This window comes from Hemiscyllium ocellatum, chromosome 47 (assembly GCF_020745735.1).
Source record: "Hemiscyllium ocellatum isolate sHemOce1 chromosome 47, sHemOce1.pat.X.cur, whole genome shotgun sequence".
NCBI classification, from domain to species: domain Eukaryota; kingdom Metazoa; phylum Chordata; class Chondrichthyes; order Orectolobiformes; family Hemiscylliidae; genus Hemiscyllium; species Hemiscyllium ocellatum.
In genome coordinates, this window is record NC_083447.1 from 8,414,910 (window position 1) to 8,438,657 (window position 23,748).

Here is a 23,748-nt window from a genome sequence, read left to right on the forward strand (position 1 = left end):
AAGCACAGGTCAGGGAACAGAGGATCTCCTGATAAAGGGCTTATGCCCAAAATGTTAAATTCTCCTGCTTCTTGGATGGTGCCTGACCTTTTCCAGCACTACCCCACCCCCCTCCCACACACATTTGAATGAGTGCAGTGAAAAGTTTGTAATGTTGCCTTTCAGCATTCTCAAAAGAAATGTTGTTTAAAATCCCAAGCCTTTAGTGTGGTGTGAATTCTGACTTAGTCCAGACCCACAAAAGTGGTTGACTTTTACCTGCCTGCTGGATAGTTAGGAGTGGACAGAAACCACTGGTCTAACCAGTTGATGAAATGAACTCCAAGAAAGAAACCACATTTCCTTCTTTGCAAAAGGCTTTAACTCAGTGCCCTCTTGTTTTTAAGATCTTTCTTAAAAAGCAGGAAACAGCTTCTTTCCATCCAATATCCTCGAATTTGATAATCTTTCCAAAAAGGGAGGGCAAGAGAACAGAATTGGAGGAACACTAAACTAGCATTGACCTCTGGATCAAAGCCTAATCAGCCAACTCTGGCCAAGTCTCTCCTGTTGGTTACGAGGAAGGGATACGTGAGGAATACAGATGCTGAAGCAGCACAGGTCAGGCAGTATTCCTGGAGAATACGTGAAATATCAACGCTCCTGCTCCCCAGATGCTGCTGTTCTTTAACAATGCCATACGTTTTGACCCTGTCTGTTATCAATCAAAACAAGACACTATCACTTTATATATAAAGATCCATTTTAATGATTTCACAACAGTTTAAAAGAGAATGTCAACAACTTTTTTTTTGTTAAAAAAAGTCCCTCTTCCACCCCCAATCCTACAAATATTTCTAAATCACATTCAAAAACTTGATTAAAACGAGAAGCAGTGGCTATTCCACTGCAGTGACCTGAATTCAGCCTCTGCTCAGTTGCCATTTGCTTTGAGTAAAATGAGAGCACAAAAACACAATCTTCAGCTAGCCTGTTCCTCTACCTCATACATTACACACAAAGATCTTGGGTGTGTTTGATAATGGTGACTAATCCCACCTCCTTTTAAAAAAAAAGTGATCCACCTACTTCCTCATAGAAAGGAGAAATCTTAAACAAAATAATGTGAGAATGAGAACATCTGATGTGCTTGAAGCATTCAAACAATATGGTGACATTACAGGCTCTTTCACCCAACTGGGTTTCTATTAAGATGTGTTTTCCAGCTGTGTGCCCCATTTCCCAAGCTCCTCAGATCCCACTGAAAGTGGGACTGCAGTTTCTCCCTCTTTCCCTCCCTCCCTCCTCCCACCAAAAGACCAGTCACTGACAACACCATGATTCCCTCTCCACGGGGGTCACCAGCGCTCTGGACTGTGAGCCTAGGTTTGTGATGCTATATTGTTAACTGCTGAAGAGGTCTATCGTTCAAGGGCACTGCTCCAGGAAGGGCTTGGAGAGAGTTACCATTTAAATACACACATGCCCCTCCCCAGGCCCTTCCAAACAAGACAAAGTGACTCCTTCCTGATGTAGACTGGAGACGCTGCAGTCAGTGTAGTCACTATGTCAGTGTGACAACTTGTCCTCTAACAAATTACTCCCAGGAACAACATTCCAGTCCCGTACCCCAGTTATATATTGCAAAATACATTTTCCCTGTTTGGAAGGGTCTAGCTTTATCATCTCTGGACAGTTAAAAACAGACTGAGAATTTGCCACCCCCAGCAATATACACAGTTGTATGTATGACTGGTCAGCCCCCAGCCCAAAAATACATGGTTGGTTTCCTTCACGGAGGGACAGAGTGGCCAGAGTTTGGTTTCAGGTGAAGCTTTATAAATGATCATTTACTGTTTTCATTAAACAATTAGTGATGGGGGAGTGGGTGGGGGAGATGACCAGCCCTGAGAGGCTCCACACACAAGGTTCACTGCTCCTTCACCAGCTTACACACGCGCTTCACCCGAGAGAATGGCCCAATCGAGTCACACAGGACAAAATCCCAGAGGACTCGAAGCCAGGAGGTGTGCTGAGGTAGATTCTCATAGAACTCTGGGGCAATCTTCTTAACCTTAAAAAAAACACAAAAAGAGATATAAATGAGAATTCTCCATCATTCCACTTGGGCACAACTCACATTTTGGACCTCTTCCTCAACCCATCAAAACATTTCAGCTGGTGGGATTTATCTACTCTTTAGGATGGATGGGATTATAATCAGAGAGGGTGCAGAAGAAATTGTGGGGGGGGGGGGGGGGGGGGGTTGGAAAAGTGGGGTTAGTTTGCAATGCACAGTAATCATAGGATCCCCACAGTGTGGAAACAGGCCATTTGGCCCAACAAGTCCACACCAACCCTCCAAGGAGTATCCCATCCAGAGGAGAAAAATGAGGACTGCAGATCAGAGCTGAAAATGGTGTTGCTGGAAAAGCGCAGCAGGTCAGGCAGCATCCAATGAGAAGGAGAATCAACGTTTCGGGCATGAGCCCTTCTTCAGGAATGAGGAAAGTGTGCCAAGCAGGCTAAGGTAAAAGGTAGGGAGGAGGGACTTAGGTGGAAGGAGGTTAAGGTGAGGGGTGGAGTGGGCCGAGAGGTCAGGAAGATGATTGCAGGTTAGGAAGGTGGTGCTGAGTCTGAGGGTTGGGACTGAGACGGGGTGGGGGGGAAAAATGAGGGAACTGGAGGAATCCGAGTTCATCCCTTGTGGTTGGAGGGTTCCCAGGCGGAAGATGAGGCGCTCTTCCTCCAGCCGTCGTGTTGTTATAGTCTGGCGATGGAGGAGTCCAAGGACCTGCATGTCCTTGGTGGAGTGGGAGGGGGAGTTGAAGTGTTGAGCCACGGGGTGGTTGGGTTGGTTGGTCCGGGTGTCCCAGAGGTGTTCCCTGAAGCATTCTGCAAGTAGGCGGCCTGTCTCCCCAATATAGAGGAGGCCACATCGGGTGCAGCAGATGCAATAGATGTGTGTAGAGGTGCAGGTGAATTTGTGGTGGATATGAAAGGATCCGTTGGAGGGAAGTAAGGTGGGGGGGGGGGGGGAAAAAAGGTGTGGGCACAAGTTTTGCATTTCTTGCGGTTGCAGGGGAAGGTGCCGGGAGTGGAGGTTGGGTTGGTGGGGGGTGTGGACCTGATGAGGGAGTCACGGAGGGAGTGGTCATTTCGGAATGCTGATAGGGGAGGGGAAGGAACTATATCCCTGGTGGTGGGGTCCGTTTGGAGGTGGTGGAAATGACGACGGATGATATGATGTATATGGAGGTTGGTGGGGTGGTAGGTGAGAACCAGTAGGGTTCTGTCCTGGTGGCGGTTGGAGGGGTGGGGCTCCAAGGCAGAGGAGATCATCGATCACGTCTGGGAGGAAATTGTGATCTTAGAAGGAGACGGCCATCTGGGTTGTTCGGTATTGGAACTGGTCCTCCTGGGAGCAGATGCGGCGGAGACGAAGGAATTGGGAAAAAGGGATGGCATTTTTACAGAGGGCAGGGTGGGAGGAGGTGTAGTCTAGGTAGCTGTGAGAATCAGTTTATAGTAAATGTCCATGTTGAGTCGGTTGTCCGAGATAGAAATGGAGAGGTCTAGGAAGGGGAGGGAGGAGTCAAGACAGTCCAGGTGAATTTGAGGTCGGGGTGGAAGGTGTTCGTAAAGTGGATGAACTGTTCAACCTCCTCGTGGGAGCACGAGGCAGCGCTGATACAGTCATCGATGTAGCGGAGGAAAAGGTGGGGGGTGGTGCCAGTGTAGCTGCGGAAGATAGACTGTTCCACATATCCTACGAAGAGACAGGCATAGCTGGGGCCCATGCGGGTGCCCATGGCAACTCCTTTAGTTTGGAGGAAGTGGGAGGATTGGAAAGAGAAGTTGTTCAGAGTGAGGACCAGTTCAGTCAATTGAAGGAGGGTGTCAGTGGAAGGGTACTGGTTGGTGCGGCGGGAAAGGAAGAAGCTGAGGGCTTTGAGTCCTTCGTGATGGGGGATGGAGGTGTACAGGGACTAAATATCCATGGTGAAGATAAGGCGTTGGGGACCGGGGAAGTGAAAAATCATGGAGGTGGAAAGCGTGGGTGGTGTCCCGAACGTAGGTGGGGAGTTCTCGGACTAAGGGGGACAGGACCGTGTCGAGGTATGCAGAGATGAGTTCGGTGGGGCAGGAGCAGGCTGAGACAATGGGTCGGCCGGGGCAGTCAGGTTTGTGGATTTTGGGCAGGAGGTAGAAACAGGCGGTGCGGGGTTGTGGGACTATGAGGTTGGAGGCGGTGGATGGGAGATCCCTGAGGTGATGAGGTTATGATGGTCTGGGAGATGATCCCATCCAGACTCATTCCTCTATCCTATTACTCTAGATTTCCCTCTGACTAATGCACCTAACCCCCACATCCCTGGATACTAATGGGACAATTTTCCCCATGGCCAATCCTCCCCTAACCTGCACATCTTTGGACTGTGGGAACACCCAGAGGAAGCCCACACAGACACTGGGAGAATGTCTGTGTGGAGTTTGCACAGTTACCAGAGGGTGGAATCGAACCCAAGTCCCTGGTGCTGTGATGCAGCAGTGCCATCCTAGTAATGTCGACAGCGTGCATTCAATTCTCACACCAGCTGAGATTGAGAAAAAAAAAGTCCCACTTTCTCAATATCTTGCTGGTGACAACTGGCCCTACAGTCAAGACACTAGAGAATTGGGGGGGGGGGGGGGGGGAAGGAGGGAGTGAAGACAGAGACAGAGCTTCAACTACCTGACACACAGTGATTATGATTAGATTAGATTACTTACAGTGTGGAAACAGGCCCTTTGGCCCAACAAGTCCACACTGACCCGCCAAAGCGCAACCCACCCATACCCCTACATATACCCCTTACCTAACACTACGGGCAATTTAGCATGGCCAATTCACCTGACCCCGCACATCTTTGTGACTGTGGGAGGAAACCGGAGCACCCGGAGGAAACCCACGCAGACACGGGGAGAACGTGCAAACTCCACACAGTCAGTCACCTGAGGCGGGAATTGAACCCAGGTCCCTGGTGCTGTGAGGCAGCAGTGCTAGCCACTGTGCCACCGTGCCGCCACATTATATAGCTACAAAAAGTAGTGAGATTGGATGTAGGACTAAGATTGTTTGGGGGTGGGAGTGTGGAGGTTAAACCTATATCAGCCATGATCTTACAGAAATGGAAGAGCAGGTGTACCATTGGTTGGAATTTGTTGGAGGGACACAAACAGCCGGTCTTCCTTCAGGAGAGAGACCAAGCACCAGGGACAGATTTCTTTTTAAAAGAGGGGATTAGAGGAAGAATTGTTGGACTCCGAAGGTGGGGAGGTGGATCTAGAACTCACTGCTTGTGAAGAGTAGTAGAGGAAGGAATTCTCAAGACATCAAGTATTTAGGGGAGCACATAAAACACCAATTGTTCAGAGGATACAGAGGGTGGGCCAGGTGCTGGAAAACAGGATTGCAACAGATAATGTTTAACGAACAGCACCTTCATGACTGTGACCACTTGTAGATTGGTACCATTTCCTCTTGTCCAAAAGGAGTCTTTCATCCTAGATGTAGACTACTTGACAAACCAGCCAAATCCTGTTCCTCCCTCAAGGAGGCAGCAGCTGGAGTGCCAAACCCAACCCTCACTCCAGCCTCAGGGTGGCTAATGCCCACTGGAGTAAAGCATTGCCCTGACTGACATCCCACCCATGAAAATCAGGGCAAACACTACAAGGGAGGCCCAGTCTAGCTCCATAAGCTCTCTCCCCCTACCAAAGGTTCACCCCCATTGGCTTCAGAGTGCAGGCTCTTAAATCAAGCTTGCCCAGTCATGCCAACCATAATAATTGGCAATGAAAAACAGAACAGCCAATGGAGGTAAGCATACTTTTGAAAGAGTAGCAATTACCAGGGGAAGCTTGCTTCCAGGGATGCTGGGGAAGTCATGATGCTCCATGTGATATCCCACATTGAAGGTCAACCAGTTGAGGGGCCCATAGTAGGAGTAGGTCTCGTATCCCTTCAGGAACATGTAGTGCTCGGCGATGAAGTGTCCGGAGAACGGATGGAGGCCCATGCCCAACATGGAAGCTGCCAACATGTAAAAGATGGGCTTCAGGCCCCAGATGTAGTAAATGAAGAGGTCGTAACCCAGTTGGATAACAGCATTGATCAGTTCCATTTGTGTGATGGGTTTGGGGTTGACGTACAACGGCCGCAGAACATAGAAGAGCGGCTGAAGGAAGAGCCAGATTAGCTTGCGGGTGGGCGTGCAGAAGAACCGGCCTTCGAACTCAGTGGGCACGTCCACGTCCAGGCTGTCACCCCCCAGGTACCGGTGGTGGTCAATGTGGTACTTCTTGAAGGAGGCGGAGTAGGGCATCCCGATGGGCAGGTTGGCGAACATGGCGAACCAGCGGTTCCACTTGGCCGCCTTGTTCCCAAAGGCCACGTTGTGGGAGATGTCGTGGATGGCGAGGGTCAGGGAGTGGTTGACACAGCCTCCCAGAACGTAGGCCCAAAACACCAGCCAGCCCCAGGACAAGTCCTTCACCAGGTAGCAAGAGGCAAACTGGAAGAGAACCATCGCGCTTACAATCCATTTCAGATGAGGATCTGGAGTCATGAGAGACTTCATCTCTGGATACTTAGCTGTTTTAAAGAAAAAAAAATTAATGTGTTAATGCTTAGAGTTTTTATTTCATTCATGGGACATGGGTGTCATTGATAAGAGGTCAATATTTGTTGCTCAACACCCAATTGCCCTTAAATAGGGTCTTGCTTGGCTATTTCCAGGGACAGTTAAGAGTCATTGCCATAGGTCCATAACACCATGAGATATAGGGGCAAGGGTCAGCCAGGCAGGTTTGCTCAGTCACAGCTGATGCATTTCCTAACCCCATTCTCCTGCCCATAACCCTTACTAATCAAGAACCCCTCTGATTCAGAGACACAATGACTTGGCCTCCACAGCCCTCTGTGGCAAAAAGAGTTCCACAGATTTCCCCACCCTCTGGCTGAAGAAATTCCTCCGCATCTCAGTCCTAAAAGGTTGTCCCTTCACTCGGAGGCTGTGCCCTCGGATCCTGGTCTCTCCTACCGACGGAGACATCATCTCCACGTCCACCTCACCCAGGCCTCTCGGTATTCTGAGTGTTTCAGGTTTCTGCACCCCCACCCCATCCCTCAACTCCATTCAGTACAGACCCAGAGTCCTCAAATGACAAACTTTGGAATCATGTGTAGGCCAGACCAGGTAAGGATAGCAGTTTCCCTCCCTGGGGGGGGAGAAAAAAAAAGGACATTAGTGAATTAGAGGAGTTTTCACAATTGATTAAAAAGGTCATGGACTCCAATACCATGGCAAGACTTTTAAATTCATTGAATTCCAATTCCAGTAGGTGGGATTTTAAACCCAGAGCCTGGATTTAAGTGGAAGTGATATAGACTGCTACATCTCCCCCAGAACGTCCATTTCTATTCATCCCAATGGGGAGATGAATTATAGATTGAGGAGAGGGGATGGGAGGATGTTAGCAGCACAAGTGCTAGTAGTGGGCTGGTTGGGCTGAATGGCCAATTTCTGTGTGGGTATAGACCCATCCAATCCTTAGAGCACTAGCTGTTACAGCCATTCACAGTGAGTGCACCTGTGGGACATGCCTTTGGTGTCAGATATCTGTCTGATTAATGCCAAGTCTTAAGAATGCACCAGAACAGAACTAAGGCAGTGTCTTACGGAAGGAGAGAGCACTAAAAGGGTCAGAATCCCAACAGTGTGGAAGTAGACCATTCAGCCCATCAAATCCACACAGACCCACCTCCCTACTCTATCCCTGCAACCCACCGCCCTTGGGCACTATGAAGCAATTGAGCACGGCCAATCCACCTTAACCAGCACATCTTTGAACTGTGGGGGGGAAGCCAGAGCAAATGCACACAGAATGTTTGTGTGGAGTTTGCACAGTCACATGTGGGTGGAATCGAACCCTGGTGCTGGGAGCAGCAGTGCGAACCACTGAGGGTGGGATGTGGTAAATGAGAGAGTGTTCCCTGTTCCTGAGATGCTGCCTAACCTGCTGAGAATTCCCTGTTCCTGAGATGCTGCCTAACCTGCTGTGCTTTAACCAGCAACACATTTTCAGCTAGTGCTGGAAAAGCACAGCAAGTCAGACAATACCAGGAGGATCAGGAGAGTCTATGTTTTGGGCAAAAGCTGTTCATCAGGGAGGAGGCTGAGCGCTGAGGGAGTGGGGAGGGCGTTGTGGAAAGGTACATGAGAGTGTGATAGGTAGATGAAGGTGGGGGGGGTAATGGTGACAGGTCAGAGGAGGGGCAAGAAGGAAGATGGATAGGTCACGAGGGTACATGTGGAAGTTGATGAAATCCACATTGATGCCATGAGGTTACAGGGTCCATGGGTGGCAGGTGATAAGGGAGTGACGAGGGGGGAGTTGAAGTGTTTGGCCACAGGGCAGTGGTGTTGGGTGGTGCAGGTGTCTGGGAGATGTTCTCTGAAGCGCTCTGCGAGCAGACAAGAGGCCAACATGGAAGGATGGCAAAGACTGGAGGGTTATGGAGGTCAGCAGGGAGGTTAGAAATGGTTCAATTCGTGCACTAGCTGGTTACCGTTAGCAAGAATCTCCTTCACACCCTCCCAGTCTGAGGTGTGGTGACCCTCAGGTTACAAAATCACCACCACCCATCTCTCTTTCTCCCAGATGAGAGCGTAGCCATATTGTCTGGTACAGACTATGGAAACCTCACCTTAGAGATGGGACAGCACAAGGTTCCCAATCCTTTGTTCTGTAGCCAGGGGCATCCATTCCACCTTACCCCTTTCACTGATCAAATGGGAAAGCAGAGGCACGTGCCCAACTCAAAACATGAACTTTCTTTATATAGCTCTATCTTATGGAGAGAAAGGAGAGACCAGATAGACTTGGATTGTTTTCTCTAGAGTAGAGTAGAGAAGACTGAGGCAGTGGGGAGGGAGGGGGGAAATGAAGGAAGTCTATAAGATTGAGGGGTATGGGCAGGGGAAGAGAGAGCAGCTGTGATCCTTGGTTGAGGGGTCAATCATAGCCAGGGGAGTGGGTATATTTTTAGGGTGAGGGGCTACAGATGCAGAGGGGAGCTGTAAGAGGGAAAAAAACTCAGTGGCTGATGGGAATCTCAAAATGCACTGGCTGAAAAAAAAGGGGAAGGTGACAGAAACGTCGGAACACGAATGTTGTATGGGCACCTCAAATACCATAACATCCGAGGATACGGGACAAGTGTGGCAAACTGGGATTTGTGGGCTTTCTGAGGTAGTTCTGTCGATGCAGACTCAAAGGGGCCTTTTCTGTGCTGTATGAATCTAAGAGGTAGAGGTGCCAGTATTGGACTGGGTTGGACAAGTCACAACACCAAGTTATAGTCCAAGCGGTTTATTTGAAATCACAAGCTTTTGAAGCACTGCCCCTTCGTCACCTGAAGAAAGCTTGTGGTTTCAAATAAAAAAACTCTTGGACTATAACCTGGTGTCGTGTGACTTGAAACTTTGTAGGAGTCTAAGATATTGCCAGACCTGCTGTATTTGGGTCATAAGACAGGAGCGGAAATTAGAGCCGGAGTCTCCTCCACCATTCAATAAGTTTCACAACTCCGTAGCCCTCAATACTCAAGAACCTATCTATCGCAGTCTTAAATATACTCAATGCCCTGGCCTCCACAGCCTTCTGGGGCAGTGAATTCCATACATTCCCCACTCTAACTGAAGAAATGTCTCCTTATCTCCATTCAAAAAAGGTCTTCCCTTCACTAAGGCTGTGCCCTCGGGTCCTAGTCTCTCCTACCCATGTGACCATCTTCCCAACATCCACTCTGTCCAGGCCATTCAGTATTTCTCCAGTAATCTCTGGATTGGTTTCAGATTTCCAGCATCTTGCTTTGTTTAAAAACCAGAACAAAGACCAAAATGATGTTTTAATCATCATCATTTAGGGCGACATCAAATCTCTCTCTCCCACATTCTCTCAGAATGCAGACTTAAGCATCAGCTCAGAGCTTGCAGGACAGGTTTGGCAGCTTGGATTCCAGGGGAGAGGCAGTGACCATAAGAAGCCATTTACTTACAAATCATGACTCACTCACAACCAACCAGTCTCCAACTATTTAATAATTGTGCAAGCGAGGCCAGGCCAAAACCCAGGCTGCAGTTTAACCCTTTCTGCACCAAGTAATATTCCACCACTATCCCCCCCCGCCCCGGACAAATCACTGATTTTCTCAGTGAGGAAGTTTTTCAGACTGGAGGTCAGTGTTTGTGATGAGTCCAGGTGAGTTCCAAACTTTTCCCTGGGTTCTCTCTCTCTCTCGGAGAAAGTGAGGTCTGCAGATGCTGGAGATCAAAGCTGAAAATGTGCTGGAAAAGCGCAGCAGGTCAGGCAGCATCCAAGGAGCAGGAGATTCGACGTTTCGGGCATAAGCCCTTCATCAGGAAAACCTGCTGCGCTTTTCCAGCAACACATTTTCTTCTCTCTCTGGGAAACAGGACTAGAAACAGAGAGTTGGAAATGAGGCTGTTCCCAGGAGAGGGGAGGGAAACACCCTGCCACCAGGGGGCAGTAACTTGCTGCCACTTCCTCAGCCTTTTGGTCTTGCCTCAATGATGGCTGGTCATCATAATGGGGCAACCAGAGGGACTCATTTCCTCAAGCCTCAGCCCCTCCATGACTTTGGGAACCACTGCAGCCTTTTTGAAATCAAAACAAAAAACACAAATCAACAAATTCCAACACCTTCTGCCATTGACAGATGCAAAGACCACTCCCTTCGTGACTCCCTCGTCAGGTCCCCACCCCCCACCAACCCAACCTCCAACCCCGGCACCTTCCCCTGCAACTGCAAGAAATGTAAAACTTGCGCCCACACCTCCTCCCTCACATCTCTCCAAGGCCCGAAGGGATCCTTCCATATCCGCCACAAGTTCACTTGTACCTCCACACACATCATCTACTGCATCCGCTGCACCCGATGTGGCCTCCTCTATATTGGGGGAAGACGGGCCGCTTACTTGCGGAACGCTTCAGAACACCTCTGGGACACCCGGACCAACCAACCCAACCACCCCGTGGCTCAACACTAACTCTCCCTCCCACTCCACCGAGGACATGCAGGTCCTTGGACGACTCCACCGGCAGAACATAACAAAACGACGGCTGGAGGAGGAGCGCCTCATCTTCTGCCTGGGAACCTTCCAACCACAAGGAATGAACTCAGATTTCTCCAGTTTCCTCATTTCCCCTCCCCCCACCTTGTCTCAGTCGGTTCCCTCAACTCAGCACCGCCCTCCTAACCTGCAATCCTCTTCCTGACCTCTCCGCCCCCACCCCACTCCGGCCTATCACCCTCACCTTGACCTCCTTCCACCTATCACATCTCCATCGCCCCTCCCCCAAGTCCCTCCTCCCTACCTTTTATCTTAGCCTGCTTGGCACACTCTCCTCATTCCTGATGGGCTTATGCCCGAAATGTCGAATTTCCTATTCCTTGGATGCTGCCTAACCTGCTGTGCTTTAACCAGCAACACATTTTCAGCTGTGATCTCCAGCATCTGCAGACCTCATTTTTTACTCATTGACAGATGTACCCAACGTCTCTGAAAGTTTGTACCCATTCACCCACGTCCCACGAGTATCACTGGCTGGGTCGGTATTTATCACTTGTCCCTATCTGCCCCCTTGTTAAAAAGGTAAGAGTGAGCTACCTTCTGGAACCACTGCAGTCCGTGTGCTGTGGGTTGACCCACAATGCTTGGTGGGAGGGAATTCCAGGAGTTTGACCCAGTGACACTGGAGGAACAGCAATATGTCAGGATGGAAAGTCATGATTTAGGAGCCAGTGTTGGACTGGGGTGTACAGAGTTAAAAAAAAAACACACCCACACACACACACACAACCAGGTTATAGTCTAACAGGTTTAATTGGAAGCACACTCCAAAAGCTGGTGTTTCCAATTAAACCTGTTGGACTATAACCTGGTGCTGTGTGATTTTTAAACTTTGTACACCTCAGTCCAATATTAACTTAGTATTGGTTGCATGGTAGGGTTCCTCAGTGGTTAACCCTGCTGCCTTACAGTCCAGGGACCCAGGTTTGATTCCGACCTTGGGCGACTGTCCAAGTTTGCAGAGTCAGACGTGCAGCACAGAAACAGACCCTTCAGTCCAAATTGTCCATGCCAACCAGATATCCTGATCTAACCTAGTCCCATTGCCAGCACTTGACCTATACACCTCTTAAACCCTTCCTATTCATATATCCATTCGCAGTGTCTGCATAGGTTTCCTCTCACTCTCCAGGTGAGATGGGTGGATCGGCCATGTTAAATTACCCATAGTGTCCTGAGGAAGGACTTCTGCCCAAAACGTAGACTCTCCTGCTTCTCAGATGCTGCCTGACCTGCTGTGCTTTTCTAGCACTAACCTTTGACGCTGTGCAGGGATGTGTAGGTTAAAGGTGGGTTATCCATGGGGAAAACGTGATGTTACAGCGATAGGGGTTGTTGGGTTGCTCTAAGGGTCAGTGTGGACTATGATCCAAATCTCTCACACACATACACACACACAGTAAGGATTCGCTCACGAAGCAACTGAATGCTTTTGATGCATTAATGGTTGCAGCCAAAGGCAAAATTGATCGTTGTGAATGGACAACTCTCAGCAGAATATCTAGCCATTTTTTCCCTCCTTTTCATCTCAGAGACACACAGACAGAGTCTGCTCCCTCCCCACCCCCCAAACAGACTGTCCCAAGACAGTCTGCTCCTTCACTGTCCCTCGACAGCCCTACATGCAATCCTTCCATACAGACTAAAATGCATCATTTGTTCCTGTCCACACCTTCCATTATTAACATCAGCACCATGGTATGGTGACTTAAGATTTTTCACCGTACTTTTGTCAAAATTTCAGTGACAACATGACTATTCTGGCTCTGCTTATCAAAGTACGACGTAGACGTGCTGGTGTTGGACTGGGGTGGACAGAGTTAAGAATCACAACACCAGGTTATAGTCCAACACGTTTATTCAGAAACACTAGCTTTCGGAGCATCGCTTCTTCATCAGGTGGCGAGATGCTGAGCTCTGAAAGCTAGTGCTTTCAAATAAAGCTGTTGGACTATAACCTGGTGTTGAGAGATTTTTTAACCTTATCAAAACCAGATATGGAAGTCACACAGGGCAACTCCCAGATGTTGGTTAAACATCAGCGAATTTTTTTTTTGTTTATTGTGTGTCACACACAAAAGCTTCATACAATCCTGTTAATGCATTCTGACTGCCGAATAAACCAAGAGGTGTGCAAACGGGCTGACTAATAAACCTGTAAAAACAAAATGAGTAACAAAACAAATCTGGGGGAAAAAAAAGCTACTCAGCAGGACGGACGGGCAGACGAGAAGAGAAAGGTTTCTGAATTTGTGACAGTGTCAGAAATCTAGCATTGAGCTTGAAAGTCTTGTTGCAATCATCAGTGAGACTACCTTTGGAGTATTGTGTGCAGTCCCGGTTGCCCTGCTATAGAAGAAGAATTTAAACTAAAAAAAAAACACAAAAGATTTACTCGGATGCTACCTGGACTAGAAGGTTTGAGTTATAATGGAGACACTGGAATATTTCTCCCACACACCCCCATCAGGATGTAGGAGACCAAGGGCTGACCTTATAGACATCTATAAAACCAACACCTTAAATGCATTGTCTGAGCAGAGATGACACCTACTGTTAAAAGCATCTAGAGAATGTAACTTTGAAGCTAATGACCACAATTGGATTATATTTACTTCGGTGATGGAAAGCAATAGGTATGTACTGCAGGGCAAGGGATTATAGCTTTTGGGGGTGGAGGGGGGCAGGCAATTGCATGATTAGGTGTGATTTAGGATGCACAGGATGGAGAAGGAAACTGCAGGGGGTGGGCACAATTGAAATGTGGAGTTGTTTGAGGAACAGCTACTGTGTATCCTTGATAAGTATGTACCTGTCAGGCAGAGAGGAAGTGGTTGATCAAAGGAACAGTGGTTCACTAACAAAGTTAAATCTCTTGTCAAGAGGAAGGAGGCGGCTTACATAAAGATGGGAGACACGAATGTTCACTTAGGGCGTTGGAGAATTACAGGTTAGCCAGGAAGGACCTAAAGATAGAGCTAAGAGCAGCCAGGAGGGGACAGGAGAAGTCTTTGGCACGTAGGATCAAGGAAAACCCTAAAGCTTTCTATGTCAGGAATAAAAGCACATCTAGAATAAAATTAGGGCCAGTCAGCCAAGGACAGTAATGGGAGGTTATGCATGGAGTCAGAGGAGATACAAGGGGTACGAAATATTTGTCAGTATTCACACAGGAAAAAGACAATGTTGTCAAAGGAGAACACTGAGAAATGGGCTACTAGACTAGATGGGATTGAGGTTCATAAGGTGTTAGCAATTCTGGAAAGTGTAAAAATAGAGAAGTCCTGTGGGCCAGATGGGATTTGTCCTCAGATTCTCTGGGAAGCTAGGGAGGAGATTGCAGAGCCTATGGCTTGGATCTTTATGTCATTGTCTACAGGATGAGTGCCAGAAGACTGGAAGATAGGAGGTGTCCCTTTGTTTAAGGAGGAGAACTGAGACAAGCCTGGAAGTTATAGACCAGTGAGCCATACTTCGGTTGTGGGTGAAGTGTTGGAAAAGATCTAGAAAGGAATACTTTGAGGGATAGTCAACATGGTTTTGTTAAGGGTAGGTCATGCCTCACAAACCTCTAGTTTTTTTGAGAAGATGACCAAACAGGTAGAAGAGGGTAAAACGGTTGATGTGGTGTATATGGATTTCATTAAAGCGTCTGATAAAGGTTCCCCACGTTCGGCTTTTGCATAAAATACTGAAGCATGGGATTGTGGGTGATTTAGTGGTTTGGATCAGAAATTGGCTTGCTGCAAGACGACAGAGGGTGGTTGATGGGAAATGTTCATCCTGGATGTTCAGGTGGGCTTCACATTGGTTTCACAGCTTGACGCAACATCAAGGGTGAAAGGCCTGTACTGCACTGAAATGTTCTATGATCATTCTAAAAAGATAAAGACTTGAGCTAAATTGGTTTAATATTACATCCCATGACACTGCAATCCTGTGAATTATGATTCTGCTCCACGACCACCTGAAGAATCAGCTCTTAGAAAAGCGAATACTTCCAAATAAACCTGTTGGAACCATAACCGGAGGTCAAAATTTTTGACCTTTGTTCACTCCAGTGCAAGGCCCAGCATCTCCAAATTATCTATGCCTCACATGATTTTATAAATTAGATAGCCAATAGCTTTTCCCCAGCTTAAGAGACAAATTAGAGGACATTGGTATCGCTTCCCCTCTCACCTTTAAATTAAGATCCAAAGAGGCAGCTTTTTCCCAGGAGGGTGGTGAATGTCTGGAATGGGCTACCAGACGTAATGGTGGAGGAGGGTTACAATTTAAAAAACATCTAGATAGTTATGAGAGATGTGGACCCAATGCAGGCAACTGGGAGTAGTTTTAGATATAGTGAAAACTGGACAGGTTAGGCCAAAGGGCCTGTTTCCATGCTATAAACCTCTGACTATTTGTTACCCATCCATTATTGCCCTGGAACTGAGTGGCTTATGGGGCCATTTCAGAGGGCAGTTAAGAGTCAACCCCGCATTGTTGTGGGTCTGGAGTCACACATAGGCCCAGACCAGGCAAGGACAGATGCCTTTCTCTTGTAAACAGAAAAGGTGAATATTTGTCAATAGCTTCACAGTCACTGAGTCAGTAATTTTATATTCCAGATTTACAAAGCAAGTTTAAAAATTCCACTCAGTGCTTGGTAGGATTTGAACCCATGACCTCCATAGCATTATCCAGGGCCTATGGATTCACTAGCCCATTGACACTATCATTGCACCACTGTTTACACTGGTCCTAGGCCAGGAGCGGAACAATGGTCCAGGATTCTCAACAGAGACCGTGATGAAGGGCCCTTCCTTATTCACGGAGGAATTGGTAACCAGGGGGTAATTGATTTAAAGGTCAAAAGGTTAAAAGTTAAAAAAAAAAAACAGGAGAGTCAAGATTTGTTTTACTCAAGAGGGTAGGAGGAGTCTGGAACTCCCCACCTGGAGAGGGTAGCTATTAAAAGGAAGGATATTATTAAGCTGCTGAGGGTTCAGGAAAAGATCTACTAGGAAGTTGCTGGGACTGGAGGGTTTAAGTCACAAGTGAGGCTGGGACTCTGCCCTCAGAGCAGAGGAGTGACCTTATAAAGCTCCAAAATTATGAGGAAATAGATAAGGTTGATAGCCAACAGCTTTCCCCCCCCATTTCAGGGAAGGGGAAGGGGGGTGCAGTGGACAAGGAGGTGGTGGGCAAAGAATCTAGAACAAGAGGAGAGGCCACATCATAGAATCCCTACAGTATGGAAACAGGCCCTTCGGCCCAACAAGTCCACACCGACCCTCCGAAGAGTAACCCACCCAGACCAGTTCCCCCTGCCCTACATTTACCCCCGATTAATGCACCTAACCTACACATCCCTGGACACGACAGAGCAATTTAGCACAGCCAAGTCACCCTAACCTGCACATCTTTGGATTGTGGGAGGAAACCCACACAGACACTGAGAACGTGCAAACTCCAGACAGACTTCCAGCCACCAGTGGCTGGCTGGCTTCGAACCCAGGTCCCTGGCGCTGGGAGGTAGCAGTGCTAACCACAGCCATTTCAGTCACTGGAGCGTTGGGAGTTGAGGGGTGATTTACACAGGTTTATAAAATCTCAACACATTTAAAAAGGTGAGGGGAAAGAGAGATTTTAAAAAGACACAGGTACTTAAGTTACAGAGTGGCTCATACATGGAATGAACTTTGAGGAAGTGGTGCAGGAGTACAATTAGATGAAAAATGAATAGGAAATGTCAAGGGATATAGGCCAAGTGCAGGCAGATGGGACTAGTTTTTAGCATGGACCAGATGGACCGAAGCGTCTGTTTCTGTGCCGTATGACTCGACAAGACAAACTCTAGCAGTAAAGAAGTACTTAAATAGTCACTTACAAGGTCCATAGCCTTGGAGGCAATGGCTAGGAGCTGGAGAATTGGGATTGGTGTAGTCAGATGTTTGCTAACTAGACAATGGGCCAATTGGCCTCCTGCACTGTAAACACCTACTACCTTCGAACTAAGTTGGGGATCAGACATCAGGGGACCACGGTGTTCAGGATTTGTTTGAAAAAAAAAGGTGGTATTTAAATACCAGAAAGATGTCCAAGGGCTTGAGAAACATTACACTGGGATTGAACGCAGACACACCTCAGGGAGAAAAGCTCAGTCCACACTCTCTCCTACGCTCTTTATTGATGAAGAGAGATTGGACTGGGGCTTGTTTTCCGTGGAGCACAGGAGAGATGGGGAGGTGGTGTGGGGATGGTGTGATTAGAGTCAGCTGTACAGCATGGAAACAGACCCTTCGGTCCAACCCATCAATGCAGACTGCACATTCTCAATTCATCTAGTCCCATTTGGCAGCGTTTGGTTCATTGTTTCCAAACCCCCCCAGATGCCTTTTACTGAAATGTATAAAATCCTGAGGGGCATAGGTTGACACACAGGCAGATCTCCAGTGAGGGGTGCAGGGGACATAGATTTAAAGGCAAGGGGCAGAAGATTTAAAAACAGGATGAAGGGGAAATGATTCCTTCTTGGAATCCGGAACTCATTGCCGATAAAGAAAACTATGAGCAGGAATAGGCCAGCTGGCTCCTCCAGCCTGCTCCCCCATTCAGTAAGATCATGGCTGATCTTTATCATGGACTCAGCTCCACTTACCCACCCTCTTACTGTAAGCGTGGATTCCTTCATTATTCATTCAAAAGGAATCTTACCTTTAAAGAGATTTACTGACGTAGAGTCAACTCCTTCACTGGGCAGGGTATTCCCTAGAGTTACAACCTTCGGGGTTAAGTTCCTCCTCAATTCAGTCCCATATCTGCTCCCCCTAACCTTGACGTTTTGCCCTTTTGTCCTAGTTTCACTGCCAGTGGAAACAGTCAGCTTTCATCCCTTCATAATGTTTCTAGAAGATCCTTCTCATTGGAATTTAAATGAATGAATATAATCTCAGTCTCTCCTCACAAGCCAACCCCCTCAACTCCAGAACCAGCCTAGTGAACCTCCTCTGCACTCCCTCCAGTGCCAGTACACCCTTTCTTAAAATAAAAGGAGCAGCACAGTGGCTCAGTGGTTAACATTGCTGCCTCACAGCACCAGGGACCCAGGTTCAATCATACCCTCAGACAACTGTGTGGAGTTTGCACATTCTTCCCGTGTCTGCGTGGGTTTCCTTCGGGTATTCCGATTTCCTCCCACACAGTCCAAAGATGTGCAAGTCAGGTGAATTGGCCACGCTAAATTGCCCACAGTGTTAGGATCATTAGTCAGGGGTAAATACAGGATATAGGGGAAATGGGTCTGAGTGGGTTACTCTTCAGAGGGTTGGTGTGGACTTGTTGGGCCAAAGGGCCTGTCTCCACACTGTAGAGAATCTAATCTCAAAAGACTAAAACGGCACACAGTACTCCAGGTGTGGCTTCACCAGTTCCCTGTACAGCTGCAACCCTAACCTCCCTGTTTTTAAACTCAATCCCTCTAACAATGAAGGACAAAATTCCATTTGCCGTCTTAATTACCCATTGTACCCGCAGACTACCCTTATGTGATTCTTGTACAAGGACACCCAGCTCCCTCTGCACAGCAGGGAGCTGCAATTTCTTACCATTCAAGTAATATCGGCAAAAACTCTCAACATTTAAATGGTTAGACGTGGCCTGGCAATCCCAAGGCTATGGGCCCAAGAAAAATGGGATTGGAAGAGTTAGGCTATTGGATAGGCCGTTTCTGGAATGCTGCATTCAATTCTGGACTAGGAGAGATGTTGTAAACCTTGAAAGAATTCAGAAGAGATTTAAAAGGATGTGGCTAGGGTTGGAGGGTTTGAGCTACAGAGAGAGGCTGATTCGACTGGAGCTGTTTTCCCTGGAGCAAAGGGGTGACCTTATAGAGGTTTATAAAATCATGAGGGATGTAGATAGGGTGAATAAAAGGTGGAGGAAGGGAGGACTGCAGATGCTGGAGATCAGAGCAGAGATTGGGGTGCTGCGCTTTTCCAGCAGGTCAGGCAGCATCCAGATTCTCCTGCGCCTCAAATGCTGCCCGGCCTGCTGTGCTTTTCCAGCACCCCGCTCCAAATAGACACTGTCTTTTTCCTGGGATGGGGAATTCAAGAACTAGAGGGCACAGGTTTAATGGTGTGAGGAAAGATTTTTTAAAAAAAAGGGACCTACGGGGCAACTTTTTCACACAGAGGGTGGTACGTGTATGGAACGAGCTGCCAGAGGAAGTGATGGAGGCTGGTACAATTACAGCATTTAACAGGCATCTGGATGGGTATAGGAATAGGAAGGGTTTGGAGGGATGTGGGCCAAATGTTGACAAAAGCATTTCGATTAATTTAGGATATCTGGCCAGTGTGGACAGGTTAGACTGGAGGGTCTATTTCCGTGCTGTGAGATTACTATATGGTCATTTTTGATCGGCACAATTTGAACTAAATGGCCTTTTTCTGTGTGTTGCACCTCTGACACTAAAGAGATAAGTTTTCAAGGAGCATTTTAAGAAAAGGAGGGATGAGACAAGTTCAGGGAGGGAATTCCCCAGAACTCAGGGCCCAGGAAGCAGGAGGAACATTTGAGATCACAATTATTGAAAGATTGGAGCGATCAGAGAGTCAGAAAGACAATGGACAGGGAGGGGACAAGGCACTGGGGAGAATGAGAATCTAAGTCTTTAGAGCAGGGTCAGCGCATTGGTCAAACAGCAGCTGGGGAGCTGGGTAGATTAAAGCTGACAGCATGTAGGAGGGGTGTAGGGGAGATAGGAAGGTTCAAACTTAAATGATTCTTTTCCCCTGGTGAGAGATGGGGAAAGAGAAACAAAAAAAAAAAGGGGGGGAAAAAGGGGGTGAACTGTGCATTTAGAGCATCAGAGTCAGGGTTGTACAGAACAGAAACTGACCCTCTGGCCCAGCCCATCCAAACTGGCCAGGTTTCTCAAACTGAACGACTCCCATATCTCAAACCTTACCTATCCATATACCTGACCAAATGGAGAGGTTGGGTAGAGGGTGGAGAGAGAGTAAAACAAAATAAAGCAACTGATAATTGGACTCAGATGTACAACACGAAAACAGACCCTTCGGTCCCACTCATCCATGCTGACCAGCTATCCTAAATTAATCTAGTTCCATTTGCCAGCACTCGGCCCATATCCCTCCAAACCCTTCCTATTCATAAACCCATCCAGATGCCTTTTAAATGCTGTAATTGTACCAGCCTCCACCGCTTCCTCTGGCAGCTCATTCCATACTTACCCACTGTGAGAAAAAATTGCCCCTTAGGTCTCATACCTTTCCCCTCTCACCCTAAACCTACACCCTCTCCCCCACCCCAGGGAAAAGACCTTGTATATTCACCTTATCCATGCCCCTCATGATTTTATAAACTTCTATAAGGTCACCCTTCAGCCCCCAATCCTCCAGGGAAAGCAGCCCCAGCCTGTTCAGCCTCTCCCTGTAGCTCAAACCCTCCAAGAAGAAAAAGGGAGGATCACAGATGCTGAAGATCAGAGCTGAAAATGTGTTGCTGGAAAAGCACAGCAGGTCAGGCAGCATCCAAGGAGCAGGAAAAAAAAATCAACATTTCAGGCAGTTCGATCTCCCCACTGTGTTCGGTCTGAAGTTTGCAGGGATTGTAAAGAGTTGGTTTTTTTTTTAAAAAACTGTTCTTGTCTCTTTAAAATCTAGGCTTGTTTGGATTGGTTTGTGGTTGGGGCTCCCCTATAGGAGTGGGGCAACTGAATTCCTGCACTTCTTCAGGAATCAATTTCCTGAAGAAGGGCTCATGCCCAAAACGTCGATTCTCCTGCTCCTTGGATGCTGCCTGACCTGCTGCGCTTTTCCAGCAACACGTTTTCAGCTCAAACCCTCCAACCCCAGCAACACCACTGGTCTCCTTGGTTTGCAATGAATGGCTACAACGTCAAGGAAATTCCTCTAGGTGGGTTTTTGCACAGGGGAATGAGAGATATCTGATTTATTAAGGAAGGGGAAGCAAATCACTTATTTTGGAAAATTAAAATAGCCAGTTTATCTGAAGTTTCCTGAACTCAATGGCTCCATAAGCATTCCACCATCCCCTCCAATACCTCACCCACGTCAGGGTAACCTCAAATTTCTCTAACCATCCATCCTCAGAGGAAATTTAAACATCCCAGAGGACTTTATGTAAATTTACAAACTCCTTCCTCAAGCCATGAGTCGATAGTGTCCCTAGTACGTGCAGGAATTCAGTTGCCCCACTCCTATAGGGGAGCCCCAACCACAAACCAATCCAAACAAACTTAGATTTTAAAAAGACAGTTTTTTTTAAAAAAAAACACACAACTCTTTACAATCCCTGCAAACTTCAGACCGAACACAGTGGGGAGATCGAACTGCCTTGGAAGAGGTAACTGGCTACCAGACTCACAACAGGTGTCGCTGAGCAAGAGTCATTTTCCAAATAGTTTGATCAATACAGGATTGGAATTGGGGATTAGCTCGGAAAGGGCTTGTTTTTTTTTTCAACGTTTTTGAAAAATAAGTTAAACGCGGCAACATTGAAGCGAACACTTCCCCCCCCCCCTCCCAATAATGTTTCAGCGAAGTTAAATAAGTTTGCAAAAAGTTTTGCTCAAGTTGCTGGAATTTACCTAGAATCTGCTTCCTCCTGTCAGAGTGAGGCTGCTCTGTATAAACCCATTCAAAATCGCCACTTGTCGCCATCCTCCTGGATCCTTTCCTCTCCTGAATGATCCCAAAATCCTACCACATCTGCAGGCTTCCTCCTTCACCTGAGTGAGAGAGAAACGCCCTGGCTACCTGACACCTACCCTAAAACTTCATTGGAGTGATTCACAGCTCCGCCCCATCTTTACAAATCTCAAAGCGACTTGCTGCTGCGGGAATTAGCTAATCTCCTACCCTGAGAGTCTCCAGTAACTCATCGTTTACCACTGCAGGATGGGGCCTTATTGAATTATATTAACTCCTCACGACTATAAAGGGGGACTCTGGAACAGATGAGACACTTCTGGCGCATTGGTAGTGTCCCTATCTCTGAACTCAGAGATCCAGGGTCAATTCCTACCTATAGGGTAAAAAAATGAGGTCTGGAGATCACAGTTGAAAATGTGTTGCTGGTTAAAGCACAGCAGGTCAGGCAGCATCCAAGGAATAGGAAATTCGACGTTGCGGGCATAAGCCCTTCATCAGGAATGATGAAGGGCTTATGCCCGCAACGTCGAATTTCCTATTCCTTGGATGCTGCCTGACCTGCTGCGCTTTAACCAGCAACACATTTTCAACCACACTCAATTCCTACCTACCCCAGCAGCAGGGGTTTGTGGTCTATATTTAGGGTGGCATGGTGGCTCAGTGGTTAGCACTGCTGCCTCACAGCACTACGGTCCCAGGTTCGATTCCAGCCTCGGGTGACTGTCTGTGTGGAGTTTGCACATTCCCCCCCCCGTGTCTGCATGGGTTTCCTCTGGGTGCTCTGGTTTCCTCCCACATTCCAAAGATGTGCAGGTTGGTGAATTGGCCAGGCTAAATTGTCCATAGTTGTTGAGGTGCATTAGTCAGAGGAGGGGGTGGGTTACTCTTTGGAGGGTCGGTGTGGACCCCTTAGGCCAAAGGGCCTGTTTCCACACTATAGGGAATCTAATTTAATTATTAAAAGTTTATATTTCTACCTTTCTTGTGTGGGCTTGTATACCCTTGAGTTTGGAAGTCTGAGAGGGGATATGATTGAGACTGGGAGCAGATGCGGCAGAGACGAAGGGAATATGGGATGGCTATTTTACAGGGGGCAGGGTGGGAAGAGGTGTAGTCTAGGTAGCTGTGGGAGTCAGTCAGTTTATAGTAAATGTCCGTGTTGATTCGGTCGCCCAAGATAGAAATGGAGAGGTCTAGGAAGGGGAGGGAGTTGCAGCTGTACAGGGCCCTGGTGAGACCACACCTGGAATCCTGTGTGCAGTTCTGGTCTCCAGATTTGAGGAAAGACATTCTAGCTGTTGAGGGAGTGCAGTGTAGGTTCACAAGGTCAATTCCTGGAATGGCGGGACTACCTTATGCCAAAAGACTGGAGCGACTGGGCTTGTATACCCTTTGAGTTTAAAAGACTGAGAGGGGATCTGATTGGGACATATAAGATTATGAAAGGATTGGACACTCTGGCAGCAGGAAGCATGTTTCCGCTGATGGGTGAGTGCCGAACCAGAGGACACAGCTTAAAAATACGGGGTAGATCATTTAGGACAGAGATGAGGAGAAATTTCTTCACCCAGAGAGTGGTGGCTGTGTGGAATGCTCTGCCCCAGAGGGCAGTGGAGGCCCAGTCTCTGGGTTCATTTAAGAAAGAGTTGGATAGAGCTCTCAAGGATAGTGGAATCAAGGGTTATGGAGATAAGGCAGGAACAGGATACTGATTAAGGATGATCAGCCATGATCATATTGAATGGTGGTGCAGGCTCGAAGGGCTGAATGGCCTACTCCTGCACCTATTGTCTATTGTCTATTGACCTAACATTTTTTTCCTCTTCCAATTATTCAAATTCCTTTTGAAAGCCCATGGTTGAATCTGTGTCAATCTCACT

The 23,748-nt window shown here is 47.6% G+C and overlaps 1 protein-coding gene across 1 annotated transcript; it reads right to left on the reverse strand.

Moving 5' to 3' along the window:
* Positions 1 to 724: 724 nt before the first annotated feature.
* Positions 725 to 21,956, reverse strand: LOC132836564 (sphingolipid delta(4)-desaturase/C4-monooxygenase DES2-like). Its single transcript, XM_060855914.1, has 3 exons — positions 21,805 to 21,956; positions 5,874 to 6,616; positions 725 to 2,053 (listed from the first exon to the last, which is right to left on the reverse strand). The coding sequence occupies exons 1-3, from the start codon at positions 21,875 to 21,877 to the stop codon at positions 1,910 to 1,912; spliced, it is 960 nt and encodes a 319-aa protein (XP_060711897.1). The 5' UTR covers positions 21,878 to 21,956; the 3' UTR covers positions 725 to 1,909.
* Positions 21,957 to 23,748: the final 1,792 nt, after the last annotated feature.

Excerpts from the sequence above, each read along its gene's own strand:
- LOC132836564 (XM_060855914.1), bottom strand. The coding sequence starts at position 21,877 with ATGGCGACAAGTGGCGATTTTGAATGGGTTTATACAGAGCAGCCTCAC. Across the intron at positions 6,617-21,804 it reads CAGGAGGAAGCAGATTCTAG|CTAAGTATCCAGAGATGAAG; the intron begins GTAAATTCCAGC and ends TCTTTAAAACAG. Across the intron at positions 2,054-5,873 it reads CTGGAAGCAAGCTTCCCCTG|GTTAAGAAGATTGCCCCAGA; the intron begins GTAATTGCTACT and ends GTTTTTTTTAAG.